Below are 26820 nucleotides of genomic sequence, written 5' to 3'. Positions count from 1 at the left end.
ATAAGAACATAAGAACAGAAGAATTAGGAACAGGAGTAGGCCATCTAGCCCCTCGAGCCTGCTCCAACATTCAACAAGATCATGGCTGATCTGGCCGTGGACTCAGCTCCACTTACCCGCCCGCTCCCTATAACCCTTAATTCCCTTATTGGTTAAAAATCTATCTATCTGTGATTTGAATACGTTCAATGAGCTAGCCTCAACTGCTTCCTTGGGCAGAGAATTCCACAGATTCACAACCCTCTGGGAGAAGACATTCCTTCTCAACTCGGTTTTAAATTGTCTCCCCCGTATTTTAAGGCTATGCCCCCTAGTTCTAGTCTCCCCAACCAGTGGAAACAACCTCTCTGCCTCTATCTTGTCTATCCCTTTCTCTAAGATCACCCCTCATCCTTCTGAACTCCAACGAGTAAAGACCCAGTCTACTCAATCTATCATCATAAGGTAACCCATTCATCTCCGGAATCAGCCTAGTGAATCGTCTCTGTACCCCCTCCAAAGCTAGTATATCCTTCCTTAAGTAAGATGACCAAAACTGCACGCAGTACTCCAGGTGCGGCCTCACCAATACCCTATACAGTTGCAGCAGGACCTCCCTGCTTTTGTATTCCATCCTTCTCGCAATGAAGGCCAACATTCCATTCGCCTTCCTGATTACCTGCTGCACCTGCAAACTTAACTTTTTGGGATTCATGCACAAGGACCTCCAGGTCCCTCTGCACCGCAGCATGTTGTAATTTCTCCTCATTCAAATAATATTCCCTCTTGCTGTTTTTTTCCCAAGGTGGATGACCTCACATTTTCCGACATTGTATTCTATCTGCCAAACCTTAGCCCATTCGCTTAACCTATCTAAATCTCTTTGCAGCCTCTCTGTGTCCTCTACACAACCCGCTTTCCCACTAATCTTTGTGTCATCTGCAAATTTTGTTACACTACACTCTGTCCTCTCTTTCAGGTCATCTATGTATATTGTAAACAGTTGTGGTCCCAGCACCAATCCCTGTGGCACACCACTATCCACCGATTTCCAACCCGAAAAGGACCCATTTATCCCGACTCTCTGCTTTCTGTTAGCCAGCCAATTCTCTATCCATGCTCATACATTTCCTCTGACCCCGCGTACCTTTATCTTCTGCAGTAACCTTTTGTGTGGCACCTTTTCGAATGCCTTTTGGAAATCTAAATACACCACATCCATCGGTACACCTCTATCCACCATGCTCGTTATATTCTCATATCCCTTCTGTCATTCGTTGGGCTGGCCCACGTGATCCCAAGAGCATTCACGAACCGCGTGCTCCCCTAAGATATATGGGCCTTTTCCCGCACGTACATGGAGAGCACCAGGTATTTGCGGATCGGAGGCATTTCCCCAAGGGAGTTTCTGATTGCAAATTCAGTGCCATAGTCTGAGCTGGCAATTCAGTGTCGAACTGAGGAAATAGTAAAGTCAGATATTTTGGAAGATACATTAAATCAAGGTCCTACAAACAGCAATAAGATAAATAACCAGTTCATCTAATTTATTGATGATGGTTGAGGAATAAATATTGGCCAGGACACCAGGACAACTCCCCTGCTCTTCAAATAGTGCAATGGCAACTATTTCAGAAGGCAAACGGGGTCTCCGTTTGACATTTCATCTGAAAGACGGAACCTCTGACAATGCAGCTGTCATCAGTACTGCACTGAAGTGTCAGCCTAGATTAAATCTCTGGAGTGGGGCTTGAACCCGTGATCTTCTGACCTCAAGAGGTGAGAATGCCATTATCTTATTGAATGGGGAGCAGGCTCGAGGGGGCCATATGGCCTACTCCTGTTCCTAATTCTTTTGTTCTTATGTTCTATTGCTATCATGAACCAGGCTGTCACCCTAATATCAATGCTATTTCACTGCTATGTATGTCCTAACATTTACATTCTAAACTGTTGACATTCTGCACTCATCGTATACTCATTTGATAAGGATACTGCCCAGAGTGGAAATTAGCCATATGTACCAGAAAAATCCCTAGTTTGAACTCAGCTGAGATTGGAATAGTGATACAATGAAACATAAAATCTGGTGAGGTCTAAGATGGGTGGCCAAACAGATTCCGTCAATTTCCCCCCTAGCGGGTTTGGTTAAAATTACCCCCTATAGCGCAGAAGGAGGACATTCCACCCATCATGTCTATGCCAGTACTAACTTTTCAGTTGGAGCAATCTACTTTTATTCCCTTTTCCTGATTGTTCCCACATATAACAATCTAGAAAACTAGCAAAAGTTGACCACCAACTTCAGAAAATCTGACATGGCCTCCATACAACTGTCAACTCAAGATGGCCCTGATTCATAAAAACAAGTAGTTAAATTGGCTTTGTTACTTAATTTATATGTATACATAAATAAACTTTACTGCTTGAAAGTATGAAGAGGAAATCCTGTTATTGAACAAAATAAATTGGTGGGGCATTTCTCGGATAATTCAGGGCATGCTCTCCTTAAAATGTCTCGAATTTTTACGTTAAAATGATGCACCGTGATTCATTTTAAGCACTTTCATACTTCACAATTAATAGATTCTTAATCTCAGAAATGGAAAGCAGACTGACTTCTGGATTCTCTATAGAGCAACCAGACCATCACTAACTCAAAAGCTATCTCTACTGTCACTTTCCCACATCTAACCCCCCACCCCTCCAGTTCACAAAGGCACTCAACTCCCTCTGGACACAGTTCAATACTGTGTACTGCAGGGCAAATTTTAACTTGCTCCACACACAGGAATGAGACTGTATTGGCCCTAAAGTTGGATTGCTGCACCTACCGCCAATCCGATCCTGCCCACCGCCATTTAATTCTGCAAAGCAAGGTCGTATGACCTATATGGAATCCTGTTGTAATTTTGAGATACAACAAGGCAGAGCATGCTCCATGGTTCCTAAACTGCAGCATAATCAATAGTTCCTAAGGTGGGTATTCTTCCGCCACTCCCCCCATTCAAGCTGGAACTCTGTCCTCTCCCTTCCAAGAGTTCATGGTGGTATTTTTTGCCCTGCTCCAGCTCATGCTGGCTATCTCACACACTACACTAGCATTTTGGTGCTGGTGTTCCAAATTCAGTTAGATTTAGATTAGTAATGGAAAAGGGCAAAAATAGACTATAAATAAAAATTCTCAATTGGGCGAAAGCCAATTTTATGAAGCTGAGATGTGATTTAGCCAAAGTGAACTGGAAACAGCTACTGGAAGGAAAATCAGTGTCAGAGCAGTGGGAGCCATTCAAGGAGGAGATCCTGAGGTTTCAGAGCAATATGTTCCCTTAAAGAAAAAGGGTGGGACTAACATATCTAGAGCCCCCTGGATGTCAAGGGGCATACAGGGTCGGAAAAGAAAAAAAGGGAGGCTTATGACAGACCGAGTGCTCAATACTGCAGAAACCCTAGAGGAGTATAGAAAGTGCAGGGGTGAAATTAAAAAGGAAAGTAGGAAAACAAATCGAGAGCATGAAACAATTGTGGCAAGGAAAATCAAGGAAAACTCAAAGATGTTTTATAAATACATTAAGAGGAAGAGGATAACTAAAGAAAGAGTAGGGCCTATTAGAGACCATAAAGGTGTGGAGGGGGAAGATGTGGGTATGGTTCTTAATGAATACTTTGCGCCTGTTTTCACAAAAGAGAGGGGCGATGCAGACATTGCAATTAGGGAGGAGGAGTGCGAAATATTAGATGAAATAAAAATAGTGAGAGAGGAAGTAATAAAGGCTTTAGCAGCCTTGAAAATGGATAAATCCCAAGCCCGGATGAAATGTATCCCAGGCTGTTAAGAGAAATAAAAGAGGAAATAGCAGAGGCTCTGACCATCATTTTCCAATCCTCTCTGGTTGCAGGTGTGGTGCCGGAGGACTGGAGAACTGCTATCATTGTACCTTTGTTTAAAAAGGGAGAAAGGGATAGATTGAGTAATTACAGGCCAGTCAGCCTAACTTTGGTGGTGGGAAAATTATTTGAAAAAAATTCTGAGGGACAGGATAAATCTTCATTTGGAAAGACACAGATTAATCAAGGACAGTCAGCATGGATTTGTTAAAAGAAGGTCATGTCTAACTAACTTGATTGAATTTTTTGAGGAGGTAACAAGGAGGGTCAATGAGGGTAGTGTATGTATATGGATTTTAGCAAGACATTTAATAAGGTTCCACATGGCAGACAGGTCACGAAAGTAAAAGCCCATGGGATCCAAGGCAAAGTGGCAAGTTGGATCCAAAATTGGCTCAGAAGCAGGAAGCAAAGGGTAATGGTTGATTGGGTTTTTTTGTGACTGGAAGGTTGTTTCCACTGGGATTCCGCAGGGTTCAGTACTGGGTCCCTTGCTTTTTGTGGTATATATCAATGATTTAGACTGGAATGTAGTGGCTGTGATTAAGAAGTTTGCAGATGATACAAAATGTTCCTTTGTGGTTGATAATGAAGAAGAAAGCTGCGAACTGCAGGAAGATATCAATCAACTGGTCAGGTGGGCAGAACAGTGGCAAATGGAATTCAATCCTGAGAAGTGTGAGGTAATGCATTTGGGGAGGGCTAACAAAGGAATACACATTAAATGTTAAGATACTAAGAAATGCAGAGGGACAAAGGGACCTTGGAGTGCATTTCCATAGATCCCTGAAGGTAGCAGGCCAGGTAGATAAGGTGGTTAAGAGGCATACTGAATACTTGCCTTTACTAGCTGAGGCATATAATACAAGAGCAGGGAGGTTATGCTTGAACTGTATAAAACATTAGTTAGGCTACAGCTAGAGTACTGCTAGCAGTTCTGGTCACCACATTACAAGAAAGATGTGATTGCACTGGAGAGCGTACAGTGGAGATTTACGAGGATGTTGCCTGGACGGGAGAATTTTAGCTATGAGGAAAGATTGGATATGCTGCGTTTGTTTTCTTTGGAACAGAGGAGTCTGAGGGGAGACCTTATTGAGCTATATAAAATTATGAGGGGCCTAGATAGAGTGGATAGGAAGGACCTATTTCCATTAGCAGAGGGATCATCAGACAGGGGGCATAGATTTAAAGTAATTAGTAGGAGGTTTAGAGGAGATTTGAGGGGAAATGTTTTCACCCAGAGGGTGGTGGGGGTCTGGAACTCACTGCCTGAAAGGATGGTAGAGGCCGAAACCCTCACCACATTTAAAAACTACTTGGAGATGCACTTGAAGTGCTGTAACCTACAGGGCTACGGACCAAGAGCTGGAAAGTGGGATTAGGCTGGATAGCTCTTTGTTGGCCGGCACGGACACAGTGGGCCGAAATGGCCTCCTTCTGTGCTGTAAATTTATATGATTCGATCATTCTATGATGCTCAGTTGACATTGACACTGTCCTTTTTCCCATAGCTCAACACACCACTCCCAAGCACCACTCCAAGTGTCCCTTACTCCACCCAAAGTATTACTTTCAGTTTCTATCCTTTTTCCACTGATCGTTATTACCATTTTTTCCCCTTGCCTCTGTTGCCATTTATTTCCTTCCCCTTCATTGCTATAAACACTCCTTTTTTGCTATCTACTCCCTCCCCCTTTTCACTACCATTCTTCCTCCCTTACCCTGACTATCCCCCCCTCCCTTTCACTGACAATCCCAACCCCTCCCTTTCACTGACAACCCCCCCTCCCTTTCACTGACATTCCCCCCCCCCTTTCACTGACAACCCCCCCTACCTTTCACTGACAATCCCGCCCCCTCCCTTTCACTGCCAATCCTCTCTCCCTTTCACTGCCATTCAAAATCTGATATCTCCTTTCACTCCCTCCTTCTATCTTAGTCTGGGAGTTGATACACCGGATCAGGTTCTCGTTGCTCTCAATGCTGCTCCCAGTGTGAGTTTCCATTCTCATTATACAGAGGCATCAATCCTAGCCATTAATAATGGGAGCAGTATTATGCAGCGACAATGATCCATTCCGGTCACTGGACTTGGGAAGAGCAGGTTTGTCGGGGGTGGTGGGGGTTGCTGGGCCTGGCTGGCTGTGCTAATTTTTGTCAGCAATAAATGACATGCTGATCAGGCCCCAAGATGGTTGGCATGTAAGCTTTCCCTATATCCTTTTATATTCTTTCTTTTCAAATATGTATGAAATAACCTTTTAAGTGATATTGTCATCTCTCTGAATAGCCACAAGTATCCCAGAATGTTTGAGGTAGGAAACAGTATATCTGCTGCAATGACAACGTTGCAAAGTCTTCATTACAGTTTCTAATCTAAATTTTAGATCAACTATACATAAATAGAGAGAATTTAGTGGCACAACTAATTAGTAACACATGGGCATTACCATGTCTTTGCATATTCCTTTTTTACAAACTTACTGAGGTATCTCTTGAGTCCCTTTACATGGTGACAAAATCCTTTCATAATAAACTGTCCTTTTTAACTTCAGTTTTCAAACATTTATTTTGGTTCTCAAATGTTTGGCATTCTGTGACTACCTGATGACCACAAATCTAGTTGTCCAAATTATTTATTACCATGTTGAAAACAGCAAGCTCTGTAGCAGTGTCTAAGCACAGTATTAAGTCTGTCAGGTTGTTGCAGAAAACCAACTCCACTTGCCGACAAAATGCCCAAACTGGATTTCTCTTTGTTTATACACAGTGTCCCAAAGATAGATGAGATGCTGTTTGCCTGCTGAAGCACAGGGATGACTGCCAGATGTCTATTGTATAACTTCAACATCATCTCATTTGAATAATCCTTTGATTTTACAGTGTTACAGGATTTGAAGATTTTGCTGATTTTTACTATATTGCAGTTTGCTTATAAATTAATTTTTATGATTGAAATTAGTGCAAAAATGTGCTACATGTTAAGAATCAGAGGCTTCTTTTTTCTCTCACTATCTGCTTTCCTTTATTTTCTTTGTAATTTTCTTTCATATGTATTGACTATTTTGATGAAGAACTCGGTTGTTTTGCTTTTTCTATAAATGTGGTGTGTTAAAGGTCTAATTGGCAAATAATCCAGTGCAGGAAGTACTGTTTCAACTTGTTCACCACTTCACAAATTGTAAAATGGTTACTGCTTCACTGCTAGTAGAATTTCCTTTTAAGTCCTTTTCAGTTTGCTACTTTTCCAAACGCAAGAGAAGATTTCAGTGGGTTTAACCTGAAAAATGCATTTTCATAAGGAGACGGATAACACATTGGGGTTTAACCATAAACAGATGCCGTGTTTGTACAGAGAGCAGAACACAATTCATCAGAGCTGACACGGTTCCTGACAGAGACAGATTGGCTTTAGCTTGGTGATACAATATTGAATGTATGACTTATTTTGAGTGGAGTCTGGAGTCTATCTCTTGTGATGCAGAATTGATGCTTGCTTTGCTATATAATTATCAGGGAACAAAAAATTGTGTTTTGGGGATTAGTGGTGCTTGGACTGAAAAATCAGTAGACCTGATTCAAAACTAGTAGTCCAGATAACATGATTTAAGATTTTTTTTTATGGTCATGTGGATATATTTTTTCTCTCTTTTTCCTATTATATCAATTCAAACTTATTTCTGTTTGTTTTCACTGTGTCCAGAATCTACATTTTCTGTTTTACTTTTTAATTTTTTCACATTTTTAGTTTTAGCCACAAAATAAATTAGAAAATTCTGGTCAGATCATTCCTTCTCCAGCCTGAATCTCAATCCACTAGTCCACTTGACAATTATGGAATCTTTGCTTGTGGCCCTGACATTAACCTAGGCCTCATAAACCATGGATCAGAGAGATTTGTTTAACCAACTCATTCATTAGCTTTTAAAACCCTTAGTGACTACAATAAATGTAGACTGCTCCAGAAATATTACGGTAACTGAGAGAAATTGTGTCAAATACATGATCCCAAAGATCAGACCAGATGTTTTTTTAACTGGTAAATCTGGAAGTTTGTAATCAATATTCAATTTGTGTATACTCAGCCTTCTTTGCTGATGTAGCGTGGAAATACTAACAGAAAAGTTTTTTGTGACACAGAAATCTATTGGGAGCCTGGTGGTACAGTGCACTGATATATCCAAATGCAGTATTGCGGAGGCCTACAATTCCCCAGCATACAGCACTTTGGTGAGCCAGCTCATCAAGAGAGGCTAATTTTCTGAAAGGGTAGAAGATAGAGGAAATTAATGGACAAGTCATTCCACACTACCTCCTCCAATTACTAAAGAAGCATGGCAAAGACCCAGGAGCAGGTGGTCTGTCTAACATCTTTTGTATGTGGAACCTTAAAATGAAGTAGAGAAAATAAATATCTTTAAAAGAGAGAGCGAGCGAGAGATGAATAGGCAAACGGGCGCCATGGTGATGCAGCATGTTGGAGCTCCACTGCGTTGTCCTGGAGTTTAAGATGAGTTCCTGACATATTCCTAATTTCAGCCACACATTTCAGCACAAGGGAGGGAATTTCAAAGTGGACACTATGGGCCACATTTGTGCACCTTCTAAATGAAATGCATTAGTAGAACACTTCGAGAAGGTCTACAGTTCCCATTTGGTCAGAAAAGTTATGCCGATTCCAGAAAGTGAAATTGCAGAAAAAGTAAAAACACATCAGAAATACAATGCATCACAGTGTACGTGCTTTAAACTGTTTGATATTAAACAAATGTCAGCTTATTGTCTTCAAACACTATGCAGTGCAGGCAGAGTGAAGAGGATTGCACTTGGCTTGCTATAATGTCTGCAACACTTTAATCCCATAGTGTTTTTCTGGTGTGAAAACAGACTGTTACTCAAATAGAAATTTCTTGTCAGTATTTCTTCTCCTGAAAAATGATCAGCAGCACCCAGACTGCATCAGAAGGTTCTGTGCTCAGTTGTCCTTCCTCAGTTATATCTAGTGTTGAATGATGTTTAGAACATAAAGTGCGAAATAAGAATACATGATAGGCTTAGCAATCTTATACCTTCAGACCATGTACACTTGCTGAAGCATGATCTCTAACCAACTTATTTAATCTCTTGAACAAAGGGTTTACAAATTCTCCCTCTAGCCCTCAAAGTACCTAAGCAATACTTCAGCATATATAATTAATCATAACTTAGATTGGGCTATAATTTGCTGTCAAATTAACAGTGAGGCTAAAGACGCTCACCGTTATTTATACTCAAATGCTACAGCAACTTCAGGCGAGGGCAAATGCAAAGTTATATGTGGAAATCCATAAGTTTCTGTCTAAGATGCGCCATTCTACTCCACCGTTAGGTTCACGAAAACGGCATTGTGCTGTCTGTCTCACCATTTACAGGCATTGAATGTCATGAAGTTGCTGTATTTGCGCAGTAGATATAAACGAAACTCGCAACAGAAAGTTATGTTTTTTCACTTCAGTCTAAGTACCCTTTTAACGACGGGATAAGTGTTAATCACTACCAGGCAACCGCACTGGCACTGAAATTTAATTATTACAAGTGTGGAGCCTCATTTCTTTAAGGTTTAATAGTTGTTGGAGATTCTAAAAATGTTCACACTTTTCTTTTTCCTTTCTTAATCCAATCTTTCTTTCCCTCTTTCTTATGTATCTGATTTGACATTGAATTTAGCCACTCTAACTTACACTTCCTTCTCAGTCCTTGCACTATTAATTTCACAGTCTTTCATTCTAATTGTTTAAGGAGATACACAATTGCTTGTCCTGTTGGGTCCCAGATGCCCAGTTTCCCTCGTTGCAACAATAACAGCTTGCACTTTCAGCAACTTGCCATGAAAAAAATGTAAAAACTTAATCATGCAAGGGAAAGTCTAACTAACAGCAGACACTGTTTGATTTACTCGCACAGCAAATTATGACCCAATATTTCTTCCTGACTGGTTGGTTATTTTCTGTGGAATACTATTTCTGTGCAGCTCAAGGACTATCATGTATCATAAAATATTCTATATCCTGTATCAAAACTTATTATTCTAACCTTCAGCCCTCTTCCTGCCCAGACATTTAATCATTTTTTTTATTTAAAGCTACTAATAAACACAGCTTTTGCTGGGGTATGGCCCACATATCCACTACTCTGGAAGAAAAAATAAATTTCTGTTCTATATTCTTGCTTTGAGGCTTATTTCCATCAGTATGTAAGTAGTAATAGGGTACAGATCACTATAGGTTGAATCAGTAAAAGCAGTGCTTGAGCATTTAGTGCATGTTTGGTAAAGCAATAATTATTATATTTGTTCCTTATTCATTTTTTTTTCTTTCAGTTTTGACGTGGACAATGGCACATCATCAGGACGGAGTCCCTTAGATCCAATGACGAGTCCTGGCTCAGGACTCGTTCTACAGACCAACTTTGTGCACAGTCAGCGGCGGGAGTCCTTCCTGTACCGATCTGACAGTGACTATGACCTTTCTCCAAAGTCCATGTCAAGGAACTCCTCCATTGCAAGTGAAATGTAAGTAAAATGAGCATCTTCATTTATTAACCCAACAATTGTTCAAGTGCGATGACAAGATTAACATTCCCCATATCTCAGAATAACCAAAACATGTTTGTACATTATTGTCTTTGAAAAAATATGTACTGCATGGACACATTTCAGGATGAAACTTTAAAGTCAATAGTCTGGAAATTATGGCTTGTGATAGCAGTGAACAGGCACTAATGCCTTTGTCTGAAATTCATCTCTGCTATTTTAGCAGGTGTGTTAACTGAAATAATTTAAGTTAACACCACTGCTATGGTAGTGGAGAGAGGAATTCCAGATGAACACACATGTGAGCATCCAAGGTATAATTTAAGGGCTAATCAGTTTCATCCAGTTGTAGCTCTTAATGCAATTCATCCAAATATTGTAATTATAAAGACAATTAACTCATTAATGGAATCATTTTTTTATGAACTGGGTTGGAACCCATGCCAGAACTTACACGCTGCAGAACTTCAGTGATTAAAATAAACTTTTATTTATAATATGTACAATTAATAATAATATACATTTATTACAACTTCATAAAAAGGTTTTGTTTAATTATGAATTCCCAAGGAAATGACAACATTCAGAAACCAAAATGCCTTAAACTCTGACAACACAAACCTAGAATATTGATCATATAATCAGATCAATGCTTAACACTTCCATATGACATTCCTTTGTGTTGCTTTAATGCAGGCTTTAGCCTGTTTAATTTAAATGGATAATAGCTCCACTAATTAGCAGATAAAGGAATGTTCTACAAATGCACTAAGCATTCATCTGCAGTAGCAATTTTTAGTCAGCAAAATAATGAGGCAACAATTTCCTTGTGTGTTTCAAAAAGATGATTCATTGTGCAAAATGGTGACTGATTGCATATATGAATAAACCCATCACTTATGCTTCCTCTTGGTAGAGTACAGTTTGTTAAACACATGTCAAAATACTAAAATGAGAATGGTGTGTGATAGACTAGATCTTTGTCTATTTTGTCAGCAGTGCACACCGGTCACAGCACGTGCCCTCCATAATGAGTGGTCTCCCTTCCTGAATTTGGGACGTCAAGGAGCTAAAGGGACCAAGGTGCATATGGCAACAAAAAAAAACATTGATTCCCAAGCTTGGCTAAAATGGGCAGTATGCAAAGATAATATCCAGACAGAACACAAATTGCAAAAACCTGTACTGAGTCCAGCATTAATGGTTTGGAAAATGTCAAAATATGCACAAAATTATGTTTGCATTTAAGTTTAGCATACATCACATTTGCACACGAGGGAAAAGTTTTAAATGCAGTTGGTGGCTTAAGAATTAAATAGTAAAATGAAAATTATACCATACTAAAACATACGACAAAACTCATCCTAGCCCTTTGGTCTTGAAAGAAACATAGCCCATTTATGTAATTTTAGATTTGCCTCATCTTTCATCAATATATGACATTAAACTCATGGGGACTGAAATTGATGGCCTTACCACCCACTGCCGCCAACTGCCGCCCACTGCCCCTGACATTCCTTCTCGAGTTGCGCCCTGTGCCAGTTTTGATTTGGTCTGGAGCGGGCGGGAGGGGCGAACCGCTGGGAATCGTCCGCTGACGTCAGCGGACGGATGAGTGCCGCAGTTGACCTCCCACCCACCGAGATACCAGATTGGTGTGGCCGGGAGTTGGCGGGAGTCGGCGCCAGAATGGGGGTGGACCGCTGCGAGGAGGTTGGTCTATCCCCGACGGTCAGTATGAAGAGCTGAAAAAAAAGGTTAGTAAACAATTTTAAACAGTTTTCTTTACAGCGACATACCTCGATGGCGTCCCCTGAAGGTCTTTCGATGTTTATTTATTCTATTTTTAATGCTTTTTATTTGCAGCTCTTCGACCCTCCATGGGCCCGACTCCATCCTCGGCGGCACTTGGGCCACTGAGAATGAGAGCTCCCACCCGCTGCCGCCCAGATTGACGGTGTAGGTTCCTCTTTTGCCGCCGGCTGCCCTTTCAAGGACCTTTTTGCCAAAAAACCCGCCCAGAGTACTGTCAGGTATCTCGGTGGCCATCGGCAGTCCTTTGGGTGGCACTTGGATGGCCCTTGCCCGTCATCAATTTCAGCCCCATGGTAATTTAGATCTCTACATAGTATTTTTAGAGTTCATTTTTAGATCAGTTCTAAATGAATTATTGGTTAAATTAAAATACTAAACTGACAAGGATATTAGTATATTCCATTCAGGGTGTAACCCTTGTCCTTTAAAACAAGAAATCTTCCTTACTAAAATGTATTAATTTAAGATATTCAAATAATACAATTCTTGCAAGTCTATCTATACAAATGTGCCTCAAAATTGCAAGATTTGTGCTGGAATGGAGATGTATAATTTTGGGGCTATAGTCTATTTGAGGATCCCCTTTAGGATTATCAGAAGTTGCAATAGGAAGTAGATTTTCACTACATATAGGGCTGGATTTTAGGCTTTTCTGTTTTTGGGGCGGGAAAGTTACCGGCTGGGAATAGTTTGCGTCAGGGGGTCTAAGGGAGGCGTTGTACACCTCTCTTGGCTCAAGGATGGGAAACTCACGATCTAAAGTGCCAGGCCACAAGTGCTCAGAGAGAGGCCAAGTGGGGAACAAAAGTTTTAAAAATCACACAAAAACATTCCAAAACTTTGCCACTCCACCACAGCACAAATCACAAAAATAATTAGAAGAACAAATGCTCACATTTACCTTTACAGTCCTTAACCTTCCTCTCCACTGCCGGGATCGATGTGGGTGCACTTCCGGGCGGACGGGTCAGGCAGGAGCTCAAACTTGTGCCTGTGTCGCAACCAGGGGTATTACACATTGAGCGCAGCCCTTCCTGGCAGTGCTGCTCAGCGCCGCTGCAAAAATGGACCTGGATCGGGGCGGGGCGCTGGAGGCCTCACTGCCATCTTTCACGCCGCTCCGGGGTGAAAAACGGGCCGAAGAGGACCGGAAAATCTAGCCCAATATCTCTTCGAATTGGGATATCCAATTGCATTTTTAGTAAAAACACGAGGGGCTGGATTTTCAACTATCTTGAACATAAGAACATAAGAAATGTAATGCAAAGCTTTGCTGGTGCCCCAGGTGCAAAATTAGGCCCTAACGCCCCATTATATGCTGATCCCAGCATGAAGCTGTGACTTTGAAAGCGGCAGTTTTATCTGCCATTACAGTGTCCTTACAACTTCAGTGAGAGAATTCAATGGGGGCATTGCTAGTTTGCCAGCGTATCATGCTCCATGCTATTGCTCGGCGGTGTCAAGATAGAAGAAGTGCTTTTGGCCATGTCGGCACTTGGATAACAAGAGGCCGAAGACATCTGGGGAGGAGGGCTTATCCCCTACGGGTTTACAGGTACCAACGCTTATACCTACAGTTCTCTGAGGAGCAGTGTGTGAGAAGGCTGCACTTCCAAAAGGAAGTGCTGATAGAGATATGTCATCTCCTGCAGGCAGACCTGCAGCCTTCCAGCGCCAACAGGACTGCGCTGTCCGTCGCAGTGAAGGTGATTGTAGCGCTGGGTTTCTATGCCTCGAGGGAGGATTGGCAGCAGGAGATCTGCAGCATCTCTCAATATGTTACATATTGCTACATTCGGCATGTTACAAAGGCTCTGTACACTCGCAGAATGGACTTCATAAATTTTCCAAAGAGCAGGGAGAAGGATTCAGTAAGGGTCCACCTCCTCTTGTGCCACATGTGCCTTCCATCGTTCGATATCTGCCACTGTGTGGATGTGCAAATGTGCAAACTGATTCCCGGGATGGCAGGACTGACATATGAAGAAAGACTGGATCGACTAGGCTTATATTCACTGGAATTTCGAAGAATGAGAGGGAATCTCATAGAAACATATAAAATTCTGACGGGATTGGACAGGTTAGATGCAGGAAGAATGTTCCCGATGTTGGGGAAGTCCAGAACCAGGGGTCACAGTCTAAGGATAAGAAGTAAGCCATTTAGGACTGAGATGAGGAGAAACTTCTTCACTCAGAGAATTGTGAATCTGTGGAATTCTCGACCACAGAAAGTTGTTGAGGCCAGTTCGTTAGATATATTCAAAAGGGAGTTAGATGTGGCCCTTAGGGCTAAAGGGATCAAGGGGTATGGAGAGAAAGCAGGAATGAGGTACTGAAGTTGCATGATCAGCCATGATCTTATTGAATGATGGTGCAGGCTCGAAGGGCCGAATGGCCTACTCCTGCACCTATTTTCTACGTGTCCATGTCTTCAGTTCAATCTGTGTATCTATTGACTGAGGTTTTTCGAAGACTGGGAGGAGGTGAGAGACAGGTAGCATAGTGGCTTACGAATGCTGTGGCGAGAAGGTTGCCTTTTTCGATGTTCAGTTGATTTCAACACTCTGTAGTGGGAATCCCGAATGTGATGCTGCTGTGATGTCAACAAGCTGTCTAAGCAGCCAATCACTTTGCAAACTTTTCACAGACGAAACCAGGAAATAAAAAGTTGTTTTTATCCAGACTTTTAAAAAATGTTAGAGAGAGAAAGAAATAAAGATTGGGTGGCCGAAATTAACCCCTCCTTAAACTCCATTGCTGCCTCTAAGAGGCGGCAATGGAGCAGATAGGCCTCACTGACCGGGGGCAAACGGATGGGCCGACCCATTCGAAATTGCCCAGGGGCCAGGAGTGGCGGGAAGGGATTTCTGCGCTGCCCGTGTTGCTGCCCCGTCGGGCACGTGCCGACCCCACACCGAACGGTGGCGACCCTTTTACGACCCCCGCGGGAAATTGCTCCCCGGGAATGGCACCGCTGCCGGTCGAGGCAATTGACAGCTTCTCCCGACAGGAAGCTCTGTGTGCCTGGGAGGCGCGTCCACCCTTAAAGGGGAGGGTGCACTTCCACGGTTGCTATCTTATTTTAATTGTTGGGCGACTGCCAGATTGGCCCGACAATGGTGCCCACAGGTTCGGTCAGACCACCAACAGGCAGCCTGGCACCCCCTCTTGGGTACCGGGCTGCTGGCCTGGCTGAAACCCTCACTGGTGACCAAGTGTTTGCCACTCAAGTGGCTGCAGACTTGGAGCAATAGCCGCTCTGTCCCGCCCCCACTTCCGCCCCGCTGACAACAGCAACACCGCACTGATCGAAAAAAATCAACTTAGAGCTGAATGTTGCTCGAGTCTCCGCCCCATGGATTAAGGCACTTCAAATTATTGGCATTTTTCTGTTTAATTAATTGGAACAAATTCTAAGTAAATATATAGGAATTGAAATTGACCATCTTTTAAAGAGCAGTTACCACCTCAAAGAGGCGGAAATTAATCTCCATCCAGTTGGGGCAGACTCTGCGACGATCGGGATATTGCTCTCGTGATTTTTTGAGGCGGAGAAGGTGACCGTCCAGCTGTCCCCACATTCGCTCCGCTCCTGTGCACACGGCGATAATGATGTCATCATAGCGCGCACCACCTGGTCCCCCTGGAAGCGACATTACCCTTAAATAGTCGATCGACCGCTTGTCGGTGCCAACGGCAGTTTTTTTGGTTGGTGTACAATCTGCAATCGAAGCCGCCAGCAGTCTTTAAAGGCGCACTGCGGCTCGCACCATTGTTCTCGGCCAAGTTGTTATTCAGTGTTGATGGTTTGAATGTTTATCCTCTAAATCGGGCTTCAGTGATTACTTGGGTACTGTTGGGGGAGGATGACTCATCAGGGGAGGGCAGCTGCAGCCAAGTTCATAGCACCGTGGGTGGCTCTGCTGCAGAGGAGGACAGGAAAAAGAGTGGGAGAGCTATAGTGGTAGGGGATTCTATTGTAAGAGGAATAGATAGACGTTTCTACGGCCGCAATCGAGACTCCAGAATGGTATGTTGCCTCCCTGGTGCAAGGGTCAAGGATGTCTCGGAGCGGCTGCAGGACATTTTGGATTGGGAGGGTGAACAGCCAGTTGTCATGGTGCATATAGGTAACAACGATATAGGTAAAAGAACGGGATGAGGTCCGACAAGCTGAATTTAGGGAGCTAAATTGGAAGGGAAAAAGATTAGTGAAGACAAATGTAGGTCCCTTGCAGTCAGATTCAGATGAATTTATAATGAGGAACAAAGAAATGGCAGACTAGTTGAACAAATACTTTTGTTCTGTCTTCACGAAGGAAGACACACATAACCTTCCGGAAATACGAGGGGACCGAGGGTCTAGTGAGAAGGAGGAACTGAAGGAAATCCTTATTAGTCAGGAAATGGTGTTAGGGAAATTGATGGGATTGAAGGTCAATAAATCCCCGGGGCCTGATAGTCTGCATCCCAGAGTACTTAAGGAAGTGGCCCTAGAAATAGTGGATGCACTGGTGATCATTTTCCAACAGTCTATCAACTCTGGATCAGTTCCTATGGACTGGAGGGTAGCTAATGTAACATCGCTTTTTAAAAAAGGAGGGAGAGAGAAAACGGGTTATTATAGCCTGACATCAGTAGTGGGGAAAATGTTGGAATCAATTATTAAAGATGAAATAGCAGTGCATTTGGAAAGCAGTGACAGGATCGTTCCAAGTCAGCATGTATTTATGAAAGGGAAATCGTGCTTGACAAATCTTCTGGAATTTTTTGAGGATGTAACTAGTAGAGTGGACAAGGGAGAGCCAGTGGATGTGGTGTATTTGGACTTTCAAATGGCTTTTGACAAGGTCCCACACAAGAGTTTGGTGTGCAAAATTAAAGCATATGGTATTGGGGGTAATGTACTGACGTGGATAGAGAACTGGTTGGCAGACAGGAAGCAGAGATTCGGGATAAATGGGTCCTTTTCAGAATGGCTGGAAGTGACTCGTGCGGTACCGCAGGGCTCAGTGCCGGGACCCCAGCTATTTACAATATACATTAATGATTTAGATGAAGAAATTGCGTGTAATATTTCGAAGTTTACAGATGACACTAAGCTGGGTGGCGGTGTGAGCTGTGAGGAGGACACTAAGAGGCTGCAGGGTGACTTGAACAGGTTAGGTGAGTGGGAAAATGCATGGCAGATGCAATATAATGTGGATAAATGTGAGGTTATCCACTTTGGTGGCAAAAACACAAAGTCAGAATATTATTTGAATGGCGGCAGATTAGGAAAAGGGGAGGTGCATCGAGACCTGGGTGTCATGGTACATCAGTCATTGAAAGTTGGCACGCAGGTACAGCAGGCGGTGAAGAAGGCAAATGGTATGTTGGCCTTCATAGCTAGGGGATTTGAGTATAGGAGCAGGGAGATCTTGCTGCAGTTGTACAGGGCCTTGGTGAGGCCTCACCTGGAATATTGTGTTCAGTTTTGGTCTCCTAAACTGAGGAAGGACGTTCTTGCTATTGAGGGAGTGCAGCGAAGGTTCACCAGACTGATTCCCAGGATGGCAGGACTGACATATGAGGAGAGACTGGATCGACTGGCCCTGTATTCAGTGGAGTTTAGAAGAATGAGAGGGGATCTCATAGAAACATATAAAATTCTGACGGGACTGGACAGGTTAGATGCAGGAAGAATGTTCCCAATGTTGGGGGAAGTCCAGAACCAGGGGACATAGTCTAAGGATAAGAGGTAAGCCATTTAGGACTGAGATGAGGAGAAACTTCTTCACTCAGAGAGTTGTTAACCTCTGCAATTCCCAACCGCAGAGAGTTCTTGATGCCAGTTCATTGGATATATTCAAGAGGGAGTTAGATATGGCCCTTACGGCTAAAGGGATCAAAGGATATGGAGAGAAAGCAGGAAAGGGGTACTGAGGTGAAAGATCAGCCATGATTTTATTGAATGGTGGTGCAGGCTCGAAGGGCCGAATGTCCTACTCCTGCACCTATTTTCTATGGGCTAGACTTTCCACTTCACATCGCCCATCTATCGGCCAAAACGGACCTCTATCGCCCATTTTGAGCAAAAAGTGGAAACTCGTCCCAAAACATTGCCGGAAAAATAGGCCCCCAAGTTTCCACTTTGATCGCCGAGATGATCGCCCAAATGATCGCCCACACAAGGCCCATCTCAAGTTTCGGCACCTTGCATGCACTTCGCTGGGCCGATGCAGGGCCCAAAAGAGTGCTGAAAAATCGTTGCTTTTTCAGGGCCTAAGAGAAGGAAATGGGCACTACGGACGCCATTTTTAACTTTGGAGGAAAGGTGGAGAATTAGTTGTGAGTCATTTAGAGAGTAAAATTGAAGAAAATTGTGCTCAGACATTTGGGACAGGGAATATAAATAGATATTAGCAACTTATTTATGCTAAATATATCTCATATATTGGAATTATTTAGTAAATAGCTTTTACATAGTGAAGTTATTTAATTATATTGTTGGGACCTATCAAACTGTCTGGTATACAGCTTAGAGAGTACAGAGAGGGCAGACTACAGTGATTAGAGAGTATAGAGTAGAGAGATTATTAAAATTAGTGAAAGTAATTATTGAGAGTGATTATGGGGCCTATGCTTTCCCTGCCTTTAATTGCAACTGCTCACACACTGGTTACTGAAAGGATCAATCGAAGAGGTGGCACAGTAATGCGTAGACGAAGACGAAGACAGAGGAGGAGACCGTATAGTCAACGAAGGTACTTGGAGAAGCAATCCTACCTGAACTTGTCTGAAAATGTTTGTCTTAGGAGGCTGCGATTCTGGAAGGAAGTCATCGATGAGATATGTCAACTCGTCAAGGATGATCTCCAGCCTTCCAGCACTATCAGAACCGCACTGTCCGCTGAGATGAAGGTTACTTTTGCTGCCCTAGCCTTTTACGCATCGGGATCTTTTCGTGCTTCAGCTGGCGACATCTGCCATATCTCTCAGCACGCTACACACTGCTGCATTCGACTCACTGAAGCCCTTTACACTCGCAGGATGGACTTCATAAGCTTCCCAATGACCAGGGAGGCACAGACCGAAGGGGCTTTGAGTTTCTCGAGAATAGCAGACTTCCCCAAGGTGCACAAGGTGCAGGGAGCAATAGACTGCACGCACATTGCCCTGAAAGCACCCTTAAAGAACGCGATGGTGTTTCGTAACAGAAAGGGGTTCCACTCACTAAATGTGCAGCTTGTTGTCGACCACAATCAAACAATTATGACAGTAAATGCTACATTTCCTGGCAGCATCCATGATGCGCACATCTTACGTGAAAGTGCTATCCCTGACCTGTTTGCCAGATGGTCACGGTTGGATGCTGGGGGGATAGAGGATATGGCCTTGCCAATTGGCTGATGACCCCTCTACGTAATCCTGTCACTGAAGCACAGAGATGGTACAATGAAAGTCACATAGCGACTCGCAACATCGTTGAAAAGACAATTGGAATCCTAAAGCAGCGCTTCAGATGCCTGGATCATTCCAGAGGCAGCCTCCAGTACCACCCTGAACAGGTAGCATAGTTTATTGTGGTGTGTTGCATGCTGCATAACCTAGCTATAAAGAGTGGACAAATAATGCCAGATCATGCTGCAGGTCCGCCTCCAGAAGGAGATGAGACAGCTGAGGCAGCCGGCGAAGATGAAGAGGAGGAACAGGCGGGAGAGGACGCGGGCGAGGACATGGGGAACTTAATCAGCCTGGCGATCGAGCACCAGTACCACCACACCTTTCCCGAAGACCAGTAGCCAGTGGCAGTTACACGGCCGCTAAGCTTTTGCGTCAGCAGCCTATTAATGAACGCTTTGCATGAACTATTATTGTTGATATTCAAACGTTCAATTACAGTTACGGTTCATCAAAAGTTTCATTTCCGTGGGGAAACAGAATAAACAAACAAATATGCATGAAAAACTGTACGTTGTAAAACTTACGTAACTAAGAGAGAAGGTACAAAAGTTGTAGAAATTTTTTTTTTTTATTAAGAAACACATTTTTTTTAAGAACTAATGAACAACACCCTCCCTCCAACACCGCCCCCCCCCACACACCAACCCACCTTCCCTCAAAATTCCCAAAACGTTAGAAGAAGAAATTGAACATTTAAGTTTTAAAGAACAAGTGGCCATTTAAGTAATGATAACAAGTGACCATTTCAGTCATGATAACAAATGACCATTTCAGTCATGATAACAAGTGACCATTTCAGTAACGATAACAAGTGACCATTTCAGAAAGAATGGAAAGTGAACAGTTAAGTAATGATAACAAGTGAACATTTACGTATTGAATACGTGCCTAATTTAGTAACAAGAACAAGAGAATAATAAAGTGATAATAACAAGTGAACATTTTAGAAACAAGTGAACTATTGAGTACACTCCCCCCTCCCTACCTGCGGCCATGTTTCCCTCCAGATCCTGTCCCACCCAGTGTTCACACCCCACCCGCCCGTTTTGGTCTCCGCAGACCGACACCAAGACGCTGTGCAGATTGGGACGGCAAGACTTCCTGCTGTGGTGGAGGTGACAGAGCGGAATCAGAAGTCTCAGGCTCTACTTCCAAGTCAGGAGGAACTGTGTCCTCAGTGCTCGCTTGTATGCTTGGGGTCTCGCTGCGAGTGGACACGACACCTTGGGCTGCAGCGTCATGTCCATCCAGCAACGCATGCTATAGGGCATTTGTTGCGGCTGTCTGCTCCCTGACCGCCTCCAACATCTCCCGAGCAGTCTGTGACTGTTCAGAACTCGCTCCAGGATGTGGAGAACTGGCTCCAATTGTCTGAGAAACCTGCCAACCCCTGGATAAGGTCGCGACCGTCTCCCTGCACAGGGAAAGTAAGCTCTCCGTCTGGTCCTCCGTGGCAGGTGAGTGCATATCACACTGACCGGACCGTCATGGGGTCGGCGTCTGCAATGTCACGCACCTTGGTGTCACCACCTGCACACCGCTTGGTCCTGGTGCCTCATCTGTCTCAAAAGAGATGGCCGCAGGTTGCTCCCCGCCCCCCCCCCTGCCCACACAAAAAAAATCTCCTGTTTTTTCTCCTCCTCCTCCTCCTGCTCACGCACAGTGGCTGGCAGCAGGAGTCTGCACTGGCTCCTCCTCTGGCTCTTTCTCCTGGGAGTTTCCTGATTGCTCAGTGGACGTATCCGTTGACTCCAGCGAGACGTTGACCTTTGAAAGACAAATGGAAGTTATAAACAATGTTTAACAATGCAAATCAATTCATCTCAATTTTTCAAGAACTCAAAACATTACCATTAGCCCATATGCACAAGCGCTCACCAGGCCTAACATGACCTCATTTGAAGATCAGTAGTACTTCTCAATAGTATAACTCAATTATATATCAAATTAAAGTATCATTGCATAGGATTACCCACGTAACAAATATTTACTATTGACTCACACATTGCACAATGCACAGTTCTCAATACTCACGTGACTCTAGGGTGGGTTCGGCCACACCACGGATTGTGACCGAACGGCTTTCTGGTCCCACCAAGGCCACTGTAAGCTCCTCGTAAGTGGTAAGAGACTGTAGCATGGCACAGCCCCCGCCCGTCCTGCGTTGCTCTCACTGGTTGATGGATATCTTCTTCTGTAATAGATAAGGTAACATTGCACGGCATAAGCAGATAGATTTGGCAATAAACATTTAGGACTGACAGATTTATAATTTCAATTACAAGTTTGACTACATTGCATAGGAATAAGATATTTCATACTGTAACATTCAAATTTATGTTGGGGTGCATAAATGTAATCATAATTTAATCCTAATTTAGTTACTTAGTAATGCTTAAAGATTACGAGATAACATTGCAGATTCGAATTAAATTTTCCATACAATATTAAATAATAAATATGGATGATTTCAAATTTAAATTTCAACTTACTCTTGCAGCCGCCAGTAGACTGTCCCATCTTTTCCGGCACTGGTCCCGTGTCCGGGCTTCATTAGACGTCGGCAATCTCTGCCCAAATCCTCCGAAATGCACAGGGTGGAGATTTTCCATGCCCACCCCGTGTCAGATCCTCCCACCTCGCACTAACACTGTTCACTAGGGCCTCATTGGCCTTCTCGCCCTTCGATTTCCTGCAGCTCCCTCCATACTTTAAATTTATCTGATTTAAGATTTGTTCAAAATACCTGCTTCCTTTCTCCTCTATCTCTCTCTCTCTCTCTCTCTCTCTCCCAGACCCACACAGAGCTTCTGAGCATGTGTGAAGACCCTTGACCTCTCAAAACGCGGGAAGGAGCATCAACCTGAAAAAAAAATCAACCTGCACATGCGCAGTAATGCGTTGCTAGGGAAGCTTTTTTTTTCATTCACTTCCATTTTTTTTGGACGATCGTGAGATCGCCGAGAAATCACATCGACCATTTGACATAGCTGGGCTAAGGCCGAGTGGAAAATTGCAACAAAAAAAATGGGCCTTGAGCCGGCGATCAGCATGGGCGATACATCCCGCATTGCTGGAACATGGCCCATTTTTTTCGGGCCTTAGCCACCAAGTGGAAAGTCTAGCCCTATGTTTCTATGTTTCAGTGATTACTGGCCATCATTTTGCGCAGCCTCCAATTCCGATCATTGCTCCAAGAGCTAGCATTGGCAGAGTAGGCCACTACTTGCAAATAATGGGATCAGTCCTGGTAGTGGACTGCCTCCTCCACATTGTACATGGCACGTTGGTTCGCAGAAGAGAGCGGTACCACCAGCTACAGATGTAAAGGCAGTGGGAGAGGGACCCAGATAGGATGGGACAGCGAGATGGAGAAGGCCATATACCTGCACATAGAGAAGGACGAGGGGAAGGACATGAAGAAGAGCGTACAGCGAGGAGGAGGGTCAAGGACGCGAACACCCAGAGCCAGAGAGAGAGGGACATGGAGAGGAGAAGGCAGCATCAGCAGCAGCCAGATGTTTGCCAGCACCAGGATTCAGAGGGTCAGGAGCAGCGTGACCAGGAGGCAGAAAGGGATGAGGATGGTGGCAGAGGAAGAGTCCGACACAGACATGGTGGCAAAAGGCCCTGTGATCCAAGGGTCTTCAGACAACAGTTTTCCAACATGGACCTCAATGATGACCAGTGTCTGCGGAGACTGCGATTCAGAAAAGACGCAGTGAAGAAGCTGTGCCATCTCCTCCAGCCAGACCTGCAGCTTTAAACAAGGGTGATGACAGCTCTATCAGTGACATCAAAGGTCACCATCGCCCTGAATTCTATGCCACTGGACCTTTCCAAGGAGCCACATCAGACATCTCCAACCTCGCCCAATATGCCGCGCGTTGCTCCATCCGTCAGGCCACAGATACTCTGTATAAGACGAGGAGGAACTAGATCTCCTTTCCAATGACCAGAGAGAAGCAGTTGGAGCATTCCACTAGCTTGTTCAGGATAGTGGGCTTCCCCAGGGTTCAGGGCGCCATAGACTGCACCCATGTGGCATTGAGGGCATCGCAAAACAATCCGGAGATCTTCAGAAACCGCAAGGGACACCACTCACTCAATGTCCAGCTGGTGTGCGACCACAACCACCAAATCATGGCCGTTGATGCCTTGTATCCTGGCAGCATGATGCCTTCATCCTGCTGCACACCGGTGTGCCAGGTCTGTTTCAGCCACCAAGTGAAGGTGGCGGCTGGCTCCTACGTGACATGGGATACCCACAGTGCACCTGGCTCCTGACTCCTCTTCGCAACCCCAGCACTCCTGCGCAGCAATCTTACAATGAGTTTCATTCGGCCACCAGGAGCATCATTGAGCAGACCATCTGAATCCTTAAACAGCGGTTCCGCTGCCTTGATCACTCAGGAGGAGTGCTGCACTACTCGCCTGACCGGGTGTGATATGTCCTTACTATACAGTATATATGCACACGAGGCCCATGCTTGAGAGAAGGTCAGTCTGTGACCTGTCCTTTATTTCTTAGCACTCAAGTGATGGAAGTGGGTGGAGCTTCCCCTTTTATACCTGAAGGTCCAGGTTAGGAGTGTCTCCCACAAGTTCACCACCTAGTGGTCATTGTTCTCACAGTGTACCACTTAGGTCAGCTTATACATGGGTTACAATGCTGGTTGAATACATGACATCACCTCCCCCCCAAAGTCTTATTGGGATCACAGATTAAGTCTCTCTGGTGGTTTATGCTCTCTTGTAGAGCGCCTGAGTTGGGGCTCCGGTTGTTGGGTGCTAGCCTGAGTGTCTGCTGCTTGCGGTGCCTCAGGCCTATCCGGACTGCCGACAGTGACTGGGCTCTCCTCCCTTTGGTTCCGGTGTTCGGTCACCTGTGGTGGAGTGAACTCTATATCGTGTTCTTCCTCTGCTTCTTCTATGCGGTTGCTGAACCTCCTTTTTGTTTGATCCACTTGTTTGCAGCAGATTTGTCCATTGGTACGTTTAACTACCAGAATCCTATTTCCCTCTTTGGCAATCACAGTGCCTGTGAGCCATTTGGGCCCTGCAGTGTAGTTGAGGACAAAAACAGGGTCACTTACATCAATACATTGCGCCCTCGCATTCCTGTCATGGTAGTCATATTGTGACTGGCGTCTGCTCTCGACAATTTCTTTCATGGTGGTGTGTATAAGGGATAACCGGGTTTTGAGCGTCCTTTTCATTAGCAGCTCTGCGGGTGGAACCCCTGTGAGTGAGTGTGGTTGGGATCTGTAGGCCAACAGGAAGCATGATAAGCGGCTTTGTAGGGAACCCCCTTGAATTCTGAGCATCCCCTGTTTGATTATCTGCACAGCTTGTTCTGCCTGGCCGTTTGAGACTGACTTAAACGGTGCCATTCTGACATGGTTAATTCCATTGCCTGCCATGAAGTCCTGGAATTCAGTGCTTGTGAAGCATGGGCTATTGTCGCTGACCAAGACATCTGGTAGACCGTGGGCGTCGAACATTACCCATAGACTTTCTACTGTGGCAGAAGTTGTGCTTGAATTTAAAATGTCACACTCGATCCATTTGGAGTAGGCGTCTACGACAACCAAAAACATTTTTCCCATGAAAGGACCTGTGTAGTCCACATGGATGCGTGACCAAGGCTTGGCGGGCCATGGCCAGGGGCTAAGGGGGGCTTCCCTGGGCGCATGGCCCAGCTGGGCACACGTGTTGCACCTGCGAACACAAAGTTCCAAACGTGTGACCTGGCAATTGCCTTCATCATGACAATGCCCGGGTGCTCATTGTGGAGTTCTCTGATGAACACCTCTCTGCCCATCTGGGGCATGACTACGCAGTTTCCCCACAGTAGGCAATCGGCCTGAATCGAGAGTTCATCCCTGCACCTATGAAATGGTTTAAATTCCTCAGGGCTGTACGTGGCTGCCCAGTCCCCATTCAGGACACATTTCTTAAATAGAGACAATAGCGGGTCTCTATTTGTCCAGACTTTAATCTGACGGGCTGTCACAGGTGAGCCTTCACTTCCGAAAGCTTCAACAGCCATGACCATCTCAGCATGCTCGGTAGCCCCCTCAGTGGTGGCTAATGGGAGCCTGCTGAGTGCATCGGCGCAGTTTCCGGTGCCCGGTCTGTGCCGAATTGTATAGTCATAGGCGGCTAACGTGAGTGCCCACCTCTGTATGCGGGCCGATGCGTTTGCATTTATGGCTTTGTTGTCGGCCAAAAGGGACGTTAGGGGTTTGTGATCTGTCTCCAGCTCAAATTTCCTGCCAAACAGGTACTGGTGCATTTTCTTTACCGCATATACACATGCGAGCGCCTCCTTTTCTACCATCCCGTAGCCCCTTTCTGCCTGGGACAGACTTCTGGAGGCATAAGCTACCGGCTGTAACTGACCCTTGGCATTGACATGCTGCAACACACACCCAACACCATAGGACGACGCATCGCACGTTAACACAAGTTTCTTACATGGGTCATATAGCGTTAACAGATTGTTGGAACATAACAAATTGCGTGCTCTATTAAAAGCCCTTTCCTGGCTGTCCCCCCAGACCCATTCGCGACCTTTGCGTAGGAGCACGTGTAGCGGCTCTAGCAGCGTGCTCAATTTGGGAAGAAAGTTACTAAAATAGTTCAGGAGCCCCAGGAACGAACGCAGCTCCGTCGTGTTACGGGGCCTGGGTGCTCTCTGGATCGCTTCCGTCTTGGACGCAGTAGGGCTGATCCCGTCTGCTGCTACCCTCATCCCCAGGAATTCTACCTCTGGAGCTAGGAAGACGCACTTCGCTTTTTTCAGTTGCAGCCCTACCCGGTACAGTCTGCGTAGCACCTCCTCCAGGTTGTGGAGGTGTTTTTCAGTATTGTAACCCGTGATGAGGATGTCGTCCTGAAAAACCATCGTCCCTGGAATCGACTTGAGGAGGCTTTCCATATTTCGTTGGAAGATCGCGGCGGCCGAGCTAATCCCGAATGGACATCTGTTGTACTCAAACAACCCCTTGTGTGTCGTGATGGTGGTCAGCTTCTTCGGCTCACTCGCCAGCTCCTGGGTCATGTCAGCTGAGGTCAGGTCCAATTTTGAAAAAAGTTTGCCACCGGATAGCGTC

The 26820-nt window shown here is 44.6% G+C and overlaps 1 protein-coding gene across 3 annotated transcripts in view; it reads left to right on the top strand.

Annotated features, from left to right (window-relative positions):
- pde4d (phosphodiesterase 4D, cAMP-specific) overlaps nt 1-26820 on the top strand; it is a 905003-nt gene that overhangs the window by 627884 nt on the left and 250299 nt on the right. For all 3 annotated transcript variants that reach the window (XM_070869185.1, XM_070869194.1, XM_070869177.1), the window contains exon 2: nt 10229-10420. In XM_070869185.1, the coding sequence (XP_070725286.1) occupies nt 10229-10420 (192 nt within the window). The remainder of the gene's footprint in view (nt 1-10228; nt 10421-26820) is intronic.

This window comes from Pristiophorus japonicus, chromosome 2, assembly GCF_044704955.1.
Source record: "Pristiophorus japonicus isolate sPriJap1 chromosome 2, sPriJap1.hap1, whole genome shotgun sequence".
NCBI classification, from domain to species: domain Eukaryota; kingdom Metazoa; phylum Chordata; class Chondrichthyes; family Pristiophoridae; genus Pristiophorus; species Pristiophorus japonicus.
This window is presented reverse-complemented; position numbering and strand designations above follow the sequence as displayed.